We start from the raw sequence: 18460 nt of genomic DNA, 5'->3' as shown, positions 1-18460 counted from the left end.
GTCTCTGGTTCTTCTGTATCTGAATGTTTGACACATCCGCTCTCAACCGCTTATTCGACTTATCCCATCCTTTATCTCCCCAATCAAGTTCCTGTAGTGTGCTTTTACTTTAACCAAAGGGCAAAACAAGCAGACAGTACTTTCAGCTACTTGTAAGGACACAAAATGCAAATGGTTCACCATTTTTATTTTTACTGATATCACTTGTTCAGGCACAACACAACAAGTATACACACATTTGTGCATCAGTGTATCTTTGAAATGAAACAGCTAATAACATTCAAAATCACTGAAAGGAAGAGAATGCCTTCAATATTTCTGCATGGTAAAATGTCTTTAACCGTGTTCATATTATCAATGCATACTTCATAAATAACAAAGTCTCTGTTGTGTCTTCATGGTCAAACTACATCTGCATAATCCCAAAAGCTGGTTCACTGCTACAAGGGAACATAAGAAGAAATAAATACTGTATCTGAGGTATTTAAACCAAAACATTATCAAAAACTTTCTGTTTCTGTTTCATAGTTAATCTACTTTTGGACAGGACGAGTCAAAGCAAAGAGGTTTAGTTCGGCAGGATGCAACAGTGTCCTCTGCTCCTTCCTCAGAGGTGATTGGCAGAACAAGCTCACATGAGGTACCAGGCGGTGAAACCAGCGAGGAAGGCCACCCAGGCGGCCAGAGCCATCTGACAGGGCGGATGTCTGAGGAGCATCATGGCTAACTGGCATGCGTGACTGGGATTCCCGCTGGCAACTGTGGAGATGACGAGATGGGGAGCAGACAAAAAGAATAAAGGAATGAGGCCAGAAAGAGCAAAAAGAAAGTTATCATCAACAAGTCATTTTAGGGATTTCAGCCTCCTCAGTGCAGCTACAGTGTCATTCACCTCACTACTGCACATGCTCCACTATAAGTGCATAATTCAAGCGGCCTGAGTTTCATCTTTTTACTATCTCTAACATGCAGAGGGGCGTGTTTGTACAAATGTTCTCATATTGAAGCTGAAGGTTTTGAGGTTACTCTCCTTTTCTAAAAGACAATGACATTTAGACAATGACATACAATTCAAAGTTCATACTTAAGCTCACAAGCTCAACATCTTAGTCAAATGGCCCTATTGCCAAGTAGGGAGTATATGGGAAAATATATATTCAAATTATTTTAGAAATCCAGTCTACTGAAGTGAAGTGACGTTCAGAAAGCAATGCTTCTTCCCTCTGTATTTCTCTAGTGTAGATAATGTTAGGAATGCCTGCTTCTTTCAGACCTGAATCCTTCAATTAATGTCTTACCCATCTTTGCTGCGTAGTACGGGCACTTGTTGATATCACCTCCATCCATGATCTCCGCATGACTGTGTCCCAAACCTGCATCTTGGACTTCGTCTTCGACGGTCTTCCCAATATCCTCAAGCTCAGTGAATACCTGTTTTCAAAATAAAAGTAGATTCTTGTCACAGCTTTATCTTTCCCCTCCCCAAACAATGTGTCTTCTTGTCAACGTTTTTCTGCCTTGTGTTTCTCTATCGTGCTGTTTTCTGTGAATATCTTTCATCAGGACTCTCCCAATCCATCCTCCCTGCTCCCTCACCATCATGTTAAAGCCAAAGGCTCGGTTGGACTCGTCCACAATCCTCTCTTTGGACTCATCGTCCAGCTCCAGCTCGTTCATCCTGCTTCGGTAAAGCTGCTTGAAGCCCTTGTGACTGTGGATGCCCTCAAACTGGTAGAAGTTGAGACCCTCTCCTGTCGAGGGGAGCTTCAGTGCTCTCTGGGCCACTTTCTTGAGGATCTGTCCGCCTGAGAGGTCACCCATGTAGCGGGTGTAGGAGTGGGCCACCAGCAGCAACGGGTCCTGCTCTCCCACCTCGTGGATGCGGTCCACATAAGGCTTGGTGCCTGCAGAGAGGCTGATCTGTGAGAGAGAGAGAACACTATGAATGTCAGTAGGCTTAAAGTTGCACTAGTTCATGTCTGAGGCTCAAAATGTTATGTTCTGAGACTGACATGTAGCCTTTGTGTGCTTTATGCTGACCTGGCTCTCCCAGTCCTCTCCATAGAAGTACTCCAGGTCCCGGGCCAGGGCCTCACGCCGGTGCAGCTCTGTGGGGAAATAGATCGGGGCGATGTCAGGGTGGTCTCTGTTCTTCTCAATCTCCTCCTCCATGGCTGAGTAGACGAAGTATAGAGCTGCTGTACCTCTCTGGAGACAGAGACAGAGAGGGGGAAAATGTGAGATGGACACAGATAAAATGTGAACTGAAATGTCTAATAGGCCTTTTTCTGGCTTTTGGATCAAACTGGTGGCTTTAATATTCAAATTGTTAAAAGTGACATTTTGCTCATTTCTCTGCAGTTCGGTTTCTGATCGAATGTCATGGCTTTAAAATCACTGAAAGGGAACTGTAACATACACTGCAACCACAAAAGTGGAGAGAGAGGTTGTATCCATTATCAAAACAGTCATAAATAACTGATTAACTTACTGCAGATATTGCATGTTGATACCGTTATTTTTACTTGTACTGGCCTGATTCCTGCTTTTAGTTTGTTTCTAAGTTTATGCTAACAGACATTTTTGCCAACATCCTCAGCGACAAAAATGCAAGAAGCTTTGGGTGACAACCTTAAACAGCTCCTTCTTGATGCGGCCTCTGAGGAAATCTTTAACAAACTGGCAGTTCTCTGCTCTGTCGTGGGCCTCCTTGGTCCCCTCAGCTAACATCTCGGACAGGTCAGTTGGACTTGGTGGAAGAGAAAGGGACAAAGGAAGGAGGGGACAGACATGAATGCTTGTGTCATTTAAATCATTCCTACAATGTGCGAGTGCCAGATCTCCATACCTAAGAACGTCGTCATCATCATCCACAACAATCCTTGCTCCTCCATTCATCGCGCCGTTGGATTTGGGCTCTGATGTCACCTTGGTTTCCATCTTGTAGATTGTAGAGTCACAATGTTTTCACCTAAAGAAAGCAGAAGAGAGTTAATGCCACATACATAGTGAGAAGACTGACGCCATGACTTGTGCAGAGACTGTTGTGTCACTACGACAGGAAAAGCTAAAAAATAAAACATCATGATTAGACTTAAGATACATGCTTTTATTATTTGAAGAAAAGGATAGCTCACTTCTAGTTCATAACACGTGTCAATAATGTGTAAAGCACCTTTTAGAAATCAACTGGCCCCTATATACCTATAGCTTTTATGCCCTTGGGGTAACCAAGCACTTGTAAGTTAAGGACTTTTATTTTGACACCACAGGAGATAAAACTCACTACAATGCTTTATAATTCCCTGTAAGCGTGTTAGCTACATTAAATGACAGATAACTGCATTGTAGCTCTAAAACATTATCTGAATAACAGCCGTACACAACAGTTTAGACACAAGTCGACGCGAAGAGATGACATTCAGGTGAGCAGTTACAACACTTGACACTGCACGTCCTCGGTATTATGCAAGTACAGTTACTTACAGGTTTCTGAACACGATTTAGACTTTGAAAATACGCTCTCTGTCTGTGCAAACACACACACATGCTATGTGTTATTACTGTATATTCAGAAAATGACACAAAAGGCCTGTTTACCTTGTTATAACACCGACTTTACAGCCTGTCGAAAGACAGCAGGGACACGATGTACAGGGGGCGGGGTTCCTATGATAAGAAGCCAATCAGAGTGCTTCTTGAGAGAAGAGGCATTTTGATTGGTTGGAGCCGCTTATTTTCCACCAATCAGATTCCTCAACACAGAGAAAAGGCGGGCCTCATCCGAAGCATGTGTTGATACCTGATATGTGTGTTGTGTTCAACATGACTGAAACAGTTTGTGGTGATTAAACCGCAAAACACGTATTTTGAAGCTGTTTTGAGGAAAGTTTGAACTAATTTACGATCAAATAAAACATTTTGATTTGTATGCAAAATATGGGTCACTTTATACTTGAGAGATTTATTTTCTGAGGATGCAAAGTTATAGTTTATTGTTTAAAACATCTTGGTATCAAAGCTGGTGGTTATCATTACAAATACAGCCAGCTTTCTACTCATCTTGTTTCACTCATTGGTTCATATAGATCCTCTCTGGCTGCAATAAACTACTGTATGCTTATTTTTGTTACCGAGGACCAACCTCACTGGTGAGCATGGAGCTCAATCATCATCACCACACTCTGTATTGTAGTATCTCATTTAGACCGCCAGGTGTCACTAGACTCCATGTAATGTATGTCAAAATGTATTGTACAACATCATAAAGCAGTTGCGCAGAGTGTCAGCGCCCCAGGTCAGCTATAGTGATGGAGCAGTAAACCTTTGGCTCACTTTATGAGCTGCAATGATGATTATTCTCCAGGCTGTCTTGCTCCCTTTGACTGACATATGAATATTATGTGCTCTAACAATGTATCACCAAACTCTGCAGGAACGACCCCCATCTATGACCATTAACCCTCATATTTGTTTGTCACTTTATGTTATATCACCACATTCTTTGCTCTTCATTGCTTCTTTAACTTGATGCCACGGACGCAAGAACATAAACATGTGTCCTGCTCCGGCACCAGCTGACAATGCACGGGAACTGTATGGTTTACATGTCCCTGTCATATTTTGTATGGTTGGTCTTCCTATGGCTTGCTGTTTACAAGACTGGGCTCTGTTAATCTATACATCTACTCAGCCTGAAACGTCCAGCAGATAGGGATTGAACTGGATGTTATTGTAAGGGTGCAGTCACACCCTTGGTAAAGAGCACACTCAGTTCACCTATGGACTCCCAAAAGAACACTTGAGAACATGAACAAAGGAACAAAGGTCCCAGATCGCAGTTTTTTCCTCTGCAAAACCTCCGTGTATTGAAAGGGATTCTGGCAGCCCAGAGGGCTTCTTTCATGTCTTGAAGGGCCCAGGAGAGCCCTGCTCCCCTGTAGGAAAACCCCACTTCTACTTGTTGCTGTCCTGCTCCACAGCGTCCAACTACAGACCCACCTCTGTTTGTTTTTGTCATTGTTAATAACTGAGACAAGCTTCCTATGATCAACAATATTGCATTGACCTCGACTCCAGTGCTGCCCGAGTGATTTTGCTTTTATATTCAATACAATTTCCTGTGTTTATAAAGAATTTGGCTGCTTCTCTTTGACTCATTAGTCATTAACAATATGTAGGAAGGTGCATGCAGCTTTTAAGAACTGGTGTGTAATACCCTTAAGTATGAATGACCACTACAATCACAATGCAACCTGAATAACATGGTGTTTGTCTCACTCCCTGTCAGTGCTAAACTAAGGCCATTGCTCCCTGGGGTTTACATGACTCTGCTATGATCAACTGTCCGGCCATGCCAGATCCTGGTGATCACTCATGTGTCATGCGGGTAGTTTGTTCCCTAACATTGTTTACCACATTCCAGATTGTTTTTGGCACAATATTTTGGATCTTTATTACACAAAAGGGAAACCTCCCTGTCTGTGAAGGATTTCCTCTTGTTTTCAATAATCAAAAGGCTTAGGCTAAAATAATCCAGAGTTGGATTCATTTTGGCTTGGTTCACAATTTTAGGTCATAGTGTGGTTTTTTTTTTAAAGGCTATCCGGGGATAGTAGCAAGAGCGTGGGCCTTTAATATTCTGTGATTTTGTTTTTGTTCAGTGACATTTTTCTGGCGTTTGACCTTGAGCAATTACACAAAACTGTGCTTCAGTCCCTCTTGACCGGTCATTGTCAAAATGTATGGCTCATTTCCTCAGTGACTATTATGAACTAAACAATACACATTATTTTCATGGTAACATATGCATACATTCTTAAAGACTTATCTCATCCACAGCCTTGCATTGTGAGACACAACATCTGTGTGACATATCAAAACAATACTGTTTATTAGTAATGTTTTTCTTAATGAGTTGACATTTGGAATAGTTACACATTTTAGACAATAAAAACCTTATTTCCTTGCTGAGTATTAGATGACAAGATTGATACCACTCTCAGGTCTGTGTCTTATTCTTAGTCTATGTAATAAAGGTCCAGTGTGTCGGATTTACTGGTATCTAGCGGTGTGGCTGCAAACTGCCACCAACTGACTCCCTTTCCCCTACTGTGGCTTCTGAAAATACAAAAAAGAAAGGCCCTGTCTAGAGCCAGTGTTTGGTTTTTCTGTTCTGGGCTACTGTAGAAACATGATGGTACAACATGGCAGACTCCATGGAAGAGGGCCCGCTCCCTCTGAAGATATGAAAGGCTCACTCCAAGGTAACGACTGCTGTTCACAAAGATCGTTACAGCACACACAGTAGCTTCATATTTTAACATCTTTGTTTTTGGGAGAGAATAAACAAACAAGATCCAAAGTATTACCAAAATTCAGATTCAGACTTTATTAACAGCTCGCCTTGCACACATACAAGTAATTAATCAAATTAGAATAAAATACAATAAAATATAATAGGTCAAGGAGTTCAGTGGACTAAAAGAATCAATAATATTACAAGATGGTAATAAATAGTTTGATCATCAATTAATAGAACAGAAAAACAATAAAATATACAGTAGATGCTAGTACGCTACTGTTCCCTGTTGCTTCTTGCCTTATGCTAAGCTAAGCTAATTGTCTCCCCCGGCTCTCGCTTCATTCTGAGCGCACAGAGGTGAAAGTGGTATCAATTCTCTCGTCAAATTTTTGTCTTTGTTTCCCAAATGTTATACTATATATTCACTGAAGGTGTGACGAGGATGTAATGAAGCTGGTTCGGAACGTACTAAAAATGCCATGCACAGAAATTTGTCCTTGGATAGTACGTGCTGAGTTTTCAGTGACTGATATGGACAGGATGGTTCATTTTGGTCTCTCTCACTCTACAATGGCATAAACAGGAGTAGCCAAAAGTAACATTATGTGAGAAGGATATCTAAAGTTTCATATTTGAGAAGCCCACACAAATAAAGGCATTCAAGTGACACATCTATCACACAAGAGTGCAGGGAGCAGATTTGTTTTCTCACCTCCTGCAGCATATAACACTGGTTTGCCCTAGACTGGCAGCTACCGGCCATACTTGCCTGATTTATAGCTGCAGAAAGTGAACAGCTTTGCCTCTCTGGTGGGTCTCAGGGGTTGGAGCCTGGACCTCAGTACCATAAATCCTGGTGGCTGTGGTGGCCTGCAGAGAGAGTGCTTAACCCCGCATCAGGTTTATAATTAGAAACACACCTCCCTACGTTCGCCTGCAGGAAACAGCTCGGGCCTCCATGTGTGTGCAAGGCTGTGGGCTAACAAAGAGAGGAAAGTGTACACATGGGGCAGGCATGCGATGTGATCACAGTGTGGTATTTGAGTGCTGCGATCACCTCGTTAGAATGTGCAGGTGGATGGGAGGGCAGGATGGAGGGAACCTACGAGACAAGGTAATGAGACAGGGGAAAGGAACAGTCATACATTTACCGTATGGTCCAATTAGACGTCACTGAACTGTGGGGTTATGTTACAGACGAACCTCTGCAGGTTGACTCATAGTCGAAGCAGGAAGATTGTACTGTTGACATTCATTTACAATTATTTTGACAAAGGGTGAGCTGTTTTTCAATGTATATTTACTCGTGTCCATGTATTTCTTTTTATATTTTGTCAAAGATAAACCATATCGTGAACATATAGTGGAGCTGTTCAGCAGTATACTCTCCAACCATGACAAATCAGCATGCTCACTGAGCAGAAGTTTTCTTTTCTTTAAGTGTAGTTATGATGAGTTAGGATTATCTGCTGGGCTCTGAGATGTAGCATATAGCTTTTTTTTTCACTGATCCCCTTCATATCTTTATCCACTGTGTCTCCAAGGAAATCTAAAACACATGGAGTTGGGCCTGATTAGAAAACTTGTGTATTAGTGATAGGAAATCCTATTTTTTTAAGTGAAAACAGTTACATTTGGTTGAAAGCCATAAAAGACAGGAAATCCAACTGATCCCAGCTAACACAAAATGCACCCAGCTCGTTTTTCTCTTTAAGGGCAGCATACTTACAGTTCTGTCTGTTGAACCCTATGATGTGCAAAGTACTTAATGACTCTATTTCTTCGACTCTATAAATGTTTATTTATTGTCATTTTACAACACAGGGTGTTACAGTGAAATATAAGCTGTAGATAAAGGAATGTAAGGACCCGGGGTGTCCCAGCAGAACAATGCACGAGATGATCAATTTTATTCACTTTACCTGTTAGTCATTTTAATGTCGTGGCTGATCGGTGTATTTACCAGTACACATATACACCTTGAAAGTACATACAGTATGTGGACATATCAGTATAAAGTTTCATGTCATTTATTAATGGTGAAGTGCGGAGGGACTGTTTATCGAGGGAAAACACTGAGGTTATTTCTTCTACTTACTCTGGTAACTAAATAAATTTAATCAAGTACCGTACTGCTGAAATCCTAAAGAGATTTTATGCATCATTTTGGTAATATAAATAATAAATCTTATCAAATTCTCTGGCAAGTTACTAAAGTGGTTGTTACTTTGTGTGTCTTTCCAAAACCAGCCATTATATACCCTCCAGTCTGCAGAGCGAACAAAAAGTGAGACAGACAGGGTTTTTTCTTTCAAATCAAAGATAAAAGGAGGACTGGGAGACGTGCTCTGTAAGCCCTGCTAGTCGGGGAAGCCATGTTCTTGGACACGCTTCACGCCATCTTCTGTTTCATCAATTGTTTTAAGGGAGCGTCGAGTCCCACCACCCTGGCAACGCAGGCCGAGGCCACACAAAGATCTCACTAATGGGATGTTTGTGAAAACATAAAGAGTTAGGGATACACTGGTTCACCCGATGTTTTTTCCAGTAATAGTGGAGGGGATGTGTTGTGGGGTAACACAGGGCGAGGCAGGGTGAATCTGACAATAGACAATGGATAGGCTGCATCACAACATCCATTGTGTTCTGGGGTGAAATGTCTCCTAGTTTGATACACGGAGCCCAAATATTCCCTCCTTTGAACCGGACCCAAAATCTCTCCTTTTTTTTTTTTTTTTAACAGCACAGCATTCTTTCACCAGGGAATCCACAACAAAAATGTTCTATTTCTGTGTCCGAGGCGGCACTGAGGGAACGTTCAAAATGCAATTGCTTATAAAGAAAAGGAAAAATATGTTCACAGCATACAAGTTTTCCCCATTTGGATTTTCCCAAATAGCACTGGATTGGATATATGCTCCATTTGTCCTTTTATGGTTAATGGAGTGCTCTAAATGCATATGATGCAGACCTGAATGCTGCACATTAACACCCTCACAGGGAAGCAAGCAAAGTTCAAGGGTTAATGTGTGCAACATTTGCACCCGTTTGACACACGGGGCTGTACCGAATCTTTGTCGTTCTACTTCCCTCCTTAAAAAAACACATTGAAGCCAGCATGTGGGACCAGTTCTCACACCCGACCTGAAGAGAAAAGCCTTGTGGGCCGCGCTGCACATTTGAATTCTTTGAAAACGATGCCTCACCCAGCGGGGGGTTCCTGCTGAAAAGAGGAACGCGACTCAGCCTCGGCCTCAGAGACTAATACAGGATGGAGGGAGGAAGACAACTCTGCTCCCAACACTGTGTTCCCAGTGTTCCCAGTGCTATTCCCGATCCGGTTTAATTGCTGTTAGGTGAGAACAGCCCGCCTCCTCGTTAGACAGGTGTCAGATTGGCACCGAGGAAACTGATTGGCTGATTAACTGTGTTTACCTTGGCAGCCCTCGTCAGACTGACAGTCTCCACTGCAGAGCTGCGGGGGATATCCTCAGGGTCATTCTCATCAATACCGAACAATGCCACATTACTGGATGTAGCAGGATTGTGTGAGGGTGTGGAGAGGTGTGGTGGTAGGTGCCCTTCGGGTGCTGAGTGATGTAATCTGGTCAGTTATTGTCGCGCTGCCCCTCGAGGCTTCAGGCACTTACCTTGAATGCAGCACAATAAGCAAGACAGGAAGTCAGTGTTTTGGTGTACATCAACAGTTGGCAGGTTTATAGCTTAATCGTGCCTTTATCAGCAGCTCCATTGTGTAAACTACAGTTTATGAGATGCAGAGATGCAGATACAGTGTGCATACGGCGAGAATAGCCTGTGAGCCATTCATGATGTAGAATGGGCAGTGAAATACAGCGAGAATGCAAACAATGTGGGTAATACCGTGACAGCATAAGTTATTATTATTAACCCTCCATTAGAAACTAAGGTGTTCCTGTGTTGTTGTGTTTGTTTATTGCAGTTGCTACCTATTGATCTACTCTGTTAATGCTGCATACAGGCTGGACAACATTTAATCTGGAGTGCTCACACAGGCAAAATGGTAGATTTGTGACCAAGATGAAGCACCATATTGGATTTAGTGTTGGTAAGAAAACTTGTTTTAAGTTATACACAACCTTCTTACCTCAACTTAACTGTCTAACTAATCCAATATAAAGTGTAGCAGCTCTTTACCTGCAGCTGAATAAATGTAATTTAAAGCTGCAGTTATCAATATTTTCATAACAATGGATAAAAAGTGTATGTGTAATGAGAAGGTTTTGTTCATAGTGATGAACGCAGGGAATGATTGTCCGACTCTGTAGTTCACCTCATCTTTATAAAGCTTTTAAGCTTCTTTCAGGTAATTGTTTTGGTTTCAGGGCCAAACAGCTACTAGCAAGCAGCTAGTACACTGTACACTATCTTGTCAGCACCGAGCGGTTGACTGACACAGTTAGAGACCAGCTGGTGAACACAGTGGATCATTTTGCAGCTAAAGAGCCAGATATTTTCCCCCAGGGGACGCTCAAGACCTAAAACAGACATATTGGACTTACATTTGTCAGGTGGACTCATGTGTATATGTATCTATACAGTATGTAAGAGTTGGCTACCTGTCGAAATCAAAGTTGACTTTGTTTCCACTTTACACACAGCCTGCAGGCAGTGTCAGTGAACAAGACCACTGCTTTCTGAGCTCCGTGTGTGGCAGAATTTTCCACAATTTTTCTCCAGCGAGGTAATTTACCGCAATAAATGTGAAGCCTCATTTTTGCAGGGGTCACAGTCACTTGGTCAAGTTTCGGCGCATGCATTATTTTACACTCTGCTTACTGTTCGTGATCTGACGTCCTCAGAGAGGAAAATAAATCTCTGCCAGAAAATAATTCCTCAAAAGCATGTAGGCTTTCCCAGAACGCACAGTTAATGAGACAGCGAAATGGAAAAATCAAGTGCTTCATGTGTAAATTAATACCTCATTATTTCTTTAAGACAGCACCTAAACTACAGACACTTTTTGTATTCCTGTTCCCATTATTCTTACAGAAAGCTGTTGACAAATGAGCTCAGCACACGTTCATTTTTCTACATCATCTCCCCGAAATAACTGTGGCCTTGGGAAAGAAGAATATCAAGGTAGCATGGAGACATTACAGCAAAGATTAATGTACGTCTTTAATACCTCTGCATTAACCGTGCATGAGATGAATTAAGCTGGGACTGGCTATAGCTCATTTATAAAGAGTGTGTTTTCATATGGCCAAAATGATCAGGTAATTACCCGAACATACAGCTGTCATTCATCAACTACACATCAACAGTCCAGTTGTATCTGGACAGGTTATAACTAGAGCTTTTCTAATGTTCATATAATACATCACAGTGTTATCACAATCAATATCATCACAAAAAATGTGCCACTGCTCTCATGATTTTACGTGTTGCTCTTGTTCACCTTTCAGGGTTAAAAGTTTTCCTTTGTCAAGGTGAAGAAAAAGCTGATCTGATTTCCACAACCTGATGCATTTTCAAGGAATCCGATACAATCTTGTTATTTCAGTCCAAACTCAAGGACCATTTGTTCAGCACAGACTACACCCTGCTTTAACTATCAGCTGGAGCCTATCAGTCATTATTTCTGCCGTGAACTGACAGGGTATTGCCTGGTATTACCATCTACACACTCACACATACACACACACACACGCAAGCACACGTCAGGCACACACACTTTGGTTTTTGTGTTATTCTGTTCCTAGTTATCCACAACGACCTCTGACAGACCGGCCTGGTTTTGTTAATCTCTTTATAAAAAGCTTTGAAATGACTTTCTTGTGTTTGACCTAAAGTTCATCATTGACTATTTTAACATGTTCTAGTATCGCAGTATTCAATCTTACCCTGGTTATGATCTTATTTGGGATACGATGTATCATGTTACATGAGAATCCTGGTTATTCATCTCCCTGTATACACGATTCTAACAGTATCTAGGTTTCTGATCCTCTGCCTGCAGTTTCGCACCAACTCAGCCAGAGTGATCAGAAACAGATAAGGTGTTGACACGACACAGTGTCCACACTGGTTTCTATCGGACAACTCCAGCTAGCAAGACCAGGTTTGTCCAGGTTTCTGAAAGCAGCATATTGTTAGTGCATCACATAACCAGGTAAATCGATCTTAACCAGGACACTAGTGTAAATGTTAATGCACTCACTCACCTAGTCCGAATGCAGTCAGATTAAGTCAACCTTGGAAACTGCTTTACGATAGTTTTAGGTCAGTAAATTACCTCTTTGACCATGCCAGCAGCATATCAGAGTTAGACTGAAATATCTCAACAACTATTGGATGGATGCCATGGACTTTGGTACAAACGTTCATGTCCTCCAGAGAATGAATCACATTGACTTTCCCATGTCACCTTTAGGATACATTTTCTAAATGATCTTTGCCTGGAGGAGAAAGCAGAAAATGCGATGCTCCCAAGTGGACCAATCATGGTCGTTGCAACAGTCAATGCAGAAGCATAAATCAAGCTTTAGCCCCAAGTTTGTGGGGTTTTCACTTGAAAGGCTAGTAGAAGTGTATTGTGAATCATAACCCTGGGCCCAGGCTAACCCTGGGTTCAAAATGGATGTATGAAAAGGGGCTTAGTTATCCCAGGGTCAACTCTGGGCTAAGAATATACAGTGTGAAAAGCCATAAAGATGATCATGGCAAGAATTATACCTGATGAAAATCAGGATGTTAGCATGGGCATTGTTAAGCATGTTAAAGCAACAGAGCTGCAGCTGCTGGCATGACTGTAGACTCTCAGTCTAGTTAAATGGTGATTATCTTATTTTTGAATGAAGCTTCTTATTTCCTGAGCAAGGTGTAGGGTTGAGAGAGACTATCATTGTATCCTAAAATACCGCTGTCTCACTTCCTACGACTCTGTGGCGCTCGGAGCCTCTCCCGTTGGGACCACTAGCTAATAACAGCATACAATCAACAAGTGGATCCCTTTTTGTCATATTAGGGCATATCGAAAAAGAGAGAGAGAGCAATGGAGCAGGAGGGAGAGAGAGACAGTTCCTCCTCCTGATTCTCAGGCCTCCGCAGGTCTGTCTCAGTGGCAGAATGGACGGTTCCTGTGTTTGTGCCTGTTCCTGTCTCCCGCTGTCACCCTGAGGCGCGACGCCATTGTTTCCGCATTGGAGCCGGAGGTCAGGGCTGCTCCCTCGCCTGCTCGCTCTCTCTCTCCCGACCTCGCTGCCCAGCAGACAGAGGGGAGCTGGGAGAGAGCAGGAGGCCAGGCTCCAAACAGAGCTGGTCACACCTAAACCAATCAGAGATACAGTGAGACAACACGCCGCTGAGCTGGAGAGCTGTTGCTTCTCAGAGTGCATGTAGCTACACACATGCAAACACAGCTCACTTGCACATGCACACGTCCACCTTTTGTCATTCAGCAGGGGGATTCCAGGTTTTCTCGTAAACACTGCAGGTAAACAGACTCTCTGTCTGGCACACTGAGATTAGAAGCCAGTGACTTTATTCTGCTGGGACCTCATTATAGAAACTTCCTAAATCTGAAATCCTCTCTCAATTTAGAATATAAACATTTAGTATTTTTGGTCTTGTTTCCATATTGCATTTCTACTGTGCTTATTTAATGTATTATGTTGCTTCGCTAGCATCTTTGATTTTAATTTTAAATAAAAAAATGAGCTAACATTATCAACAAAGTGACGTCTATGTACTGTGTTGCAGAGATGTATCCTGAACTTAGCATGCTAACTAGCTAGCCCCCGCCCGTCCTGTCTCGTAATACCACTTTGTACTGCAAGAGGTGTCGAGTCCGAGAGCCCCTGTAGTTTCAGCCGCCAGCTGTGAGCGTAATTAAAACAACATGTAGGATCTTTAAATGACATCATTAAATATTTGTCTCAAAGCCAGCCTCCAATACAGAAACAGCAGATGCATAAACTCAGAAATAAAATGAGAAAATGAGATTTGTTTGGTGTTCGCATCATCCTAAAACAGAGTCTATAGTCGTTTCACTCGACATAACTTTGGCCGTCTCCTGCACATCATCCATATAACATCGGTTGTGTAGCTACTATCTGTCTTCTCTGCACAGATGTTGCCCAGGACAACTTTCTGGTTTCACCATTACAAATGTATGATGAATTGCATCTGGTTAAAGTCCAGCACAGACTTTTCAATACATACAGATTTCACTGAGCCGCTGTGTCTTGGCAGCTCGTTTTGGTTCGTAATAGCATGTTTATACAGTTCTCTCACTTCACAGAGAGCGTAAATTGGGGTAATTTCTACGTCAAATTACGACGATATTTGTTCTGGCACATGCATCCGATGCTCTCTTCATCCTCCAAAATAAATTCAGCATGGTAGTACGATGGGTCATGAGTTATTGCTTGTAAAGAAATCATGAGAATAACTGTATTAATTGAGTTAAGGACCTGTTATTGTTGTAAAATCCATCTGTGCTCTACATCAACTTGACGGCAGAAACTTTCAGACCTGTGGTCAATAGTTTAGTAGAATTTAGACACAAAGGAGGTACAATGATCGCATTTGTTCTTTATCATCGCCCTGCTTCATGTTCTGACTCAAATCTGGCAACCGAGTCTATTATTGTATGGGTGGCCATGGAGCTGGAAGTGTCACCAGAACAGCCCAACAAAGAGTTATGAGAGTTACTGAGAAACGGCAGAACATGAATCTCTTTACTGCGTATTGATTTTACTTTGACTTTCAAGGTTTACATACAGACTGTAAACAAAACCTCCATTTAGAATATTGATATTGATCCACTTTGCTTTTATGGCGCTGTTTCTTGCAGAGGTCATAAAAAACAAACTGTGCCAGCTTGTAAAATGGATTACTCATTTCTTTACACATACATTACATGGTCAAAAGTATGTGGACGCTCTACAGCATAGAACGCCATTATAGATTATAGCACCTGCCAACGTAATGCTGTGAAAAAGGAGATTGTCTAGGGTATCCTCAACCAAAACATACAAAATGTCCAAAAAAATGATAAACACTTAAAATTTTAATCACAAAAGGGGAAGTTCTCGCATCAAGTTCAGTGAAATCAGTATTTCTTCTTCTTGGGAGCTATTTCATCCACTCTCAGCAGCCGTGACAAGTGATGCAGGTCAGGCAGGGTTATTTGCACGTTGGGCACATTGGGGGTGAAAAATTGGCAGACCAGTGTGCAATATGGTGCTGCAGGTCGGGGGAAAATCCTCTCCCGTTTAAACATGACAAAGCCTCAGAACACAAAACCAGGACCTTTGATGAATGAATGATTTTTTCCAGTTTGGTATGGAAAGCCATCACTGGCCTGCACAGAACCCTGATTTCAACCCCATTGAACTCTTCTGGGTTGAACTGGAAACGGCAACTGCAAGCCAGGCCTTATCGCTCAACATCAGTGCCTCCCTAATCTCACTAATGCTCTCATGGCTGACGTTCAGGTTCAGCCCGACTCCAAAACCTTGTGGAAAACCTTCCCAGAAGAGCGGAGGCTGTTCTACCAGCAAAATGAGATGTTCAGCTATATATATGACTGTAATAATTGGTTGTTTACATACTTTTGGCAATGTATAGTAGATTATCACTACGCTACAGGAATTACACCCACCCCATCCTCATTCCATCTTTCTTTTACATATCTCCTAATGAAAACAATGAGTATAAATGTCCTTTATCTCGCTCCACATCTCCTCCACTTTCTGTCCTGTGGCCCTCTGCTTTCCTCCTGTGGTGTTATTTGCTCAGCTGGCAGCAGACGCCTGGACTCTGAGCTACATAGACCTACACATGTCCCTGCTGGCTTCATATGTTATGCTGATCGGCATCTGAAAGCCTCTTTATTTCCTCCTCTACCCTTTTCATATTTTCTTTTACACATTCAACGCACATTAGGCTCACCTAATGGCACTTTTATTTAATGTGTGAATTCAGCGTGTCCAAATAAACACTGCAGAGTGAGGTAGCTTCAGGGGAAACCAATCTAAAGGTGATTACAACACTTCAGGGCATGAATATATTTTCCATTTCCAATATACAACTATTACTCATAGGTTCAAAAGCATCTGTGTTGCATTGCCATCAACTGCAGGTAGCTAAGGCACATAAGACATCGGCTTTGACTGTGAAATCCAACATTTTCCAGCTGAGATCAAGTTCTTAACTAATGGCTGATGCCATCTGGTCCTGATGAGGAAAGGAAATACTCCATGAGCCTCACGCAGAAAAAGCCTGTTATTTCACCATTCAGGGGGTACGACTTTATCCAAACAGAGGCGAAGTATTAGTGGTAGATTCCAGTCATGATAAGGTGGATTGTTTTAACTATGACATTAACAATCTCCTGTTGATCTCAAAGCAGACGTGTGCACCAATATGTCATCTTTTTAGACGGCCTCTGGTGGACATGACTGCAAGTATGATTCCTCATCAAATGTACACAGATCCTGATAATCCTCAGTGGTGAAATATCAACAGCCATCGTCGTACATTATAGTATCCATCCTGGGTGAAAAAGTGCTGAACGCAAAGTGCCAATAAAATTAGCTTTGGTGGAAAGGTCAACATTCAGTGTCACTCTGACCAATAACATTTTAATTGATATAATTATATTGAACACATTTACACTTAACAATGATTCTAGCTACACACAGTTGGCAGTTTTCAAAGTAATATGCAGTGATTGATGTTGCTTCACTTGAAAAGAGCTGTTTAATTGGCAGAGGGATATTCTGGGTTGTATTTTGCGTTTATTATTTTAGCTGATATTATTATTTTTGTCATCACCTATTAAAAAAAATAGTTGCTTATTTACACATCCAGCAATTATGGAGCAAAATGATCTTTCAGCTGGAGTTGTGTTTCATCTGATGAATGTAATTCCAGCTCTATTTTTGATCTCCATCAACTTCTCAGGGAAAATATCTCTGAAAATAGGCTCTCCTGTTGTTGTTCAACAGCTAGCTCAGAGAGCTACTGAGGGTGACAGCAGACTAGCCAGATTAGCCTGCTAGATGTCAAGCAGGCGCCAGTGACGCATCGATGTGCTACTGGACTGTGTCTTTGAAGAGTTCACACATGGTGATCGTCGCACACAAGAACGCACGCCAACTTGCTGCTGATCTGGAGCTTTTTGTCAACGATCTGCAAAAACCATCGCCGAATGGAAATCAGGGCCAAAATCCTGTAGTGTGATCTCAGCTGATCTTACAGCCATGCTAGCAGCTCTTGATGCTAAACTTATGCATAGCTGCTTTAAACTAAATGATAATATTAGCATGCTTACAGGCTCACGATGACTTTTCTAATACACTGATGTGAAACATTTCTTAGATGGATTTAAATATAAAGAACAGCTGGATTCATCGTCTGGAAGCTGAATCAGAATCTCTGTATGGCTCAACAAACAAGCTTCATATTATTCATCCCGTTGTTAGACCAATACAGTTTGGTACCACCACAGTCTTTGCATGCAGCACTTTGCTGTCTCTCTTGAAGCTGACAGTGAACAGGACTTTCTCCTGAGGTCCTGCACCCTGCAGCACTGAGCCTCAGGTGACCTCTCACCAGTCAGCTCAATCAGGAAAAATCACAAATACAACTGACAGGAATGTACAATGATTAATCACTCATGTGTTCACTCCTTACACATGAAGACAAATATACATTTCTGCAGTGCACATGCTGCATACTGTCAACACAACTGCCCCGCTTCCTCTTAAAAGTCCTCAGAAATGGCGCTCTAATTTAATTTATAACAGCTTGACCCTCTTTAGTGTTGAGATCTCTCCCTCAGTGTCCAGAGTGGGCTGACAGGGACCTGACCATGACGTATCTGCTGTTGGTGGATTTGAACCTTCGTGTGAACGAAGTGGTTTTGCATTATCAGCAGGGTGCAGCACTCCTGGGGGACGTATAGGAACAAAGGCTGCTGTGTAGGCTGACTGTTTTCAGATCATGGAGGGGAAAGTCAAGGTGGTGGTCATGATATTTTAAACTCATTTTAAGTGCACACTTTTACCGCCCCATCTCCATGTTATTCCCATGTGTTGGTATACAACACATGATTTCTCACTTTACTTTTTTTCCTAAATGATGTGCATGTGTTGTCAAATTCGT

General features: G+C 42.0%; 1 protein-coding gene across 1 annotated transcript; it reads right to left on the bottom strand.

Moving 5' to 3' along the window:
- Positions 1–170: 170 nt before the first annotated feature.
- hmox2a (heme oxygenase 2a) lies at positions 171–3671 on the bottom strand. Its single transcript, XM_084373007.1, has 7 exons — positions 3601–3671; positions 2849–2971; positions 2632–2749; positions 2041–2208; positions 1597–1920; positions 1299–1431; positions 171–759 (listed from the first exon to the last, which is right to left on the bottom strand). The coding sequence occupies exons 2-7, from the start codon at positions 2938–2940 to the stop codon at positions 632–634; spliced, it is 963 nt and encodes a 320-aa protein (XP_084229133.1). The 5' UTR covers positions 2941–2971; positions 3601–3671; the 3' UTR covers positions 171–631.
- Between the last annotated feature and the right edge of the window lie 14789 nt (positions 3672–18460).

The sequence above is a fragment of the Pagrus pagrus genome, assembly GCF_965226575.1.
Source record: "Pagrus pagrus genome assembly, chromosome: 2".
Taxonomy (NCBI): domain Eukaryota; kingdom Metazoa; phylum Chordata; class Actinopteri; order Spariformes; family Sparidae; genus Pagrus; species Pagrus pagrus.
The sequence above is the reverse complement of the archived record's forward strand: the minus strand, read 5'-3'. Positions and strand labels throughout refer to the sequence as shown.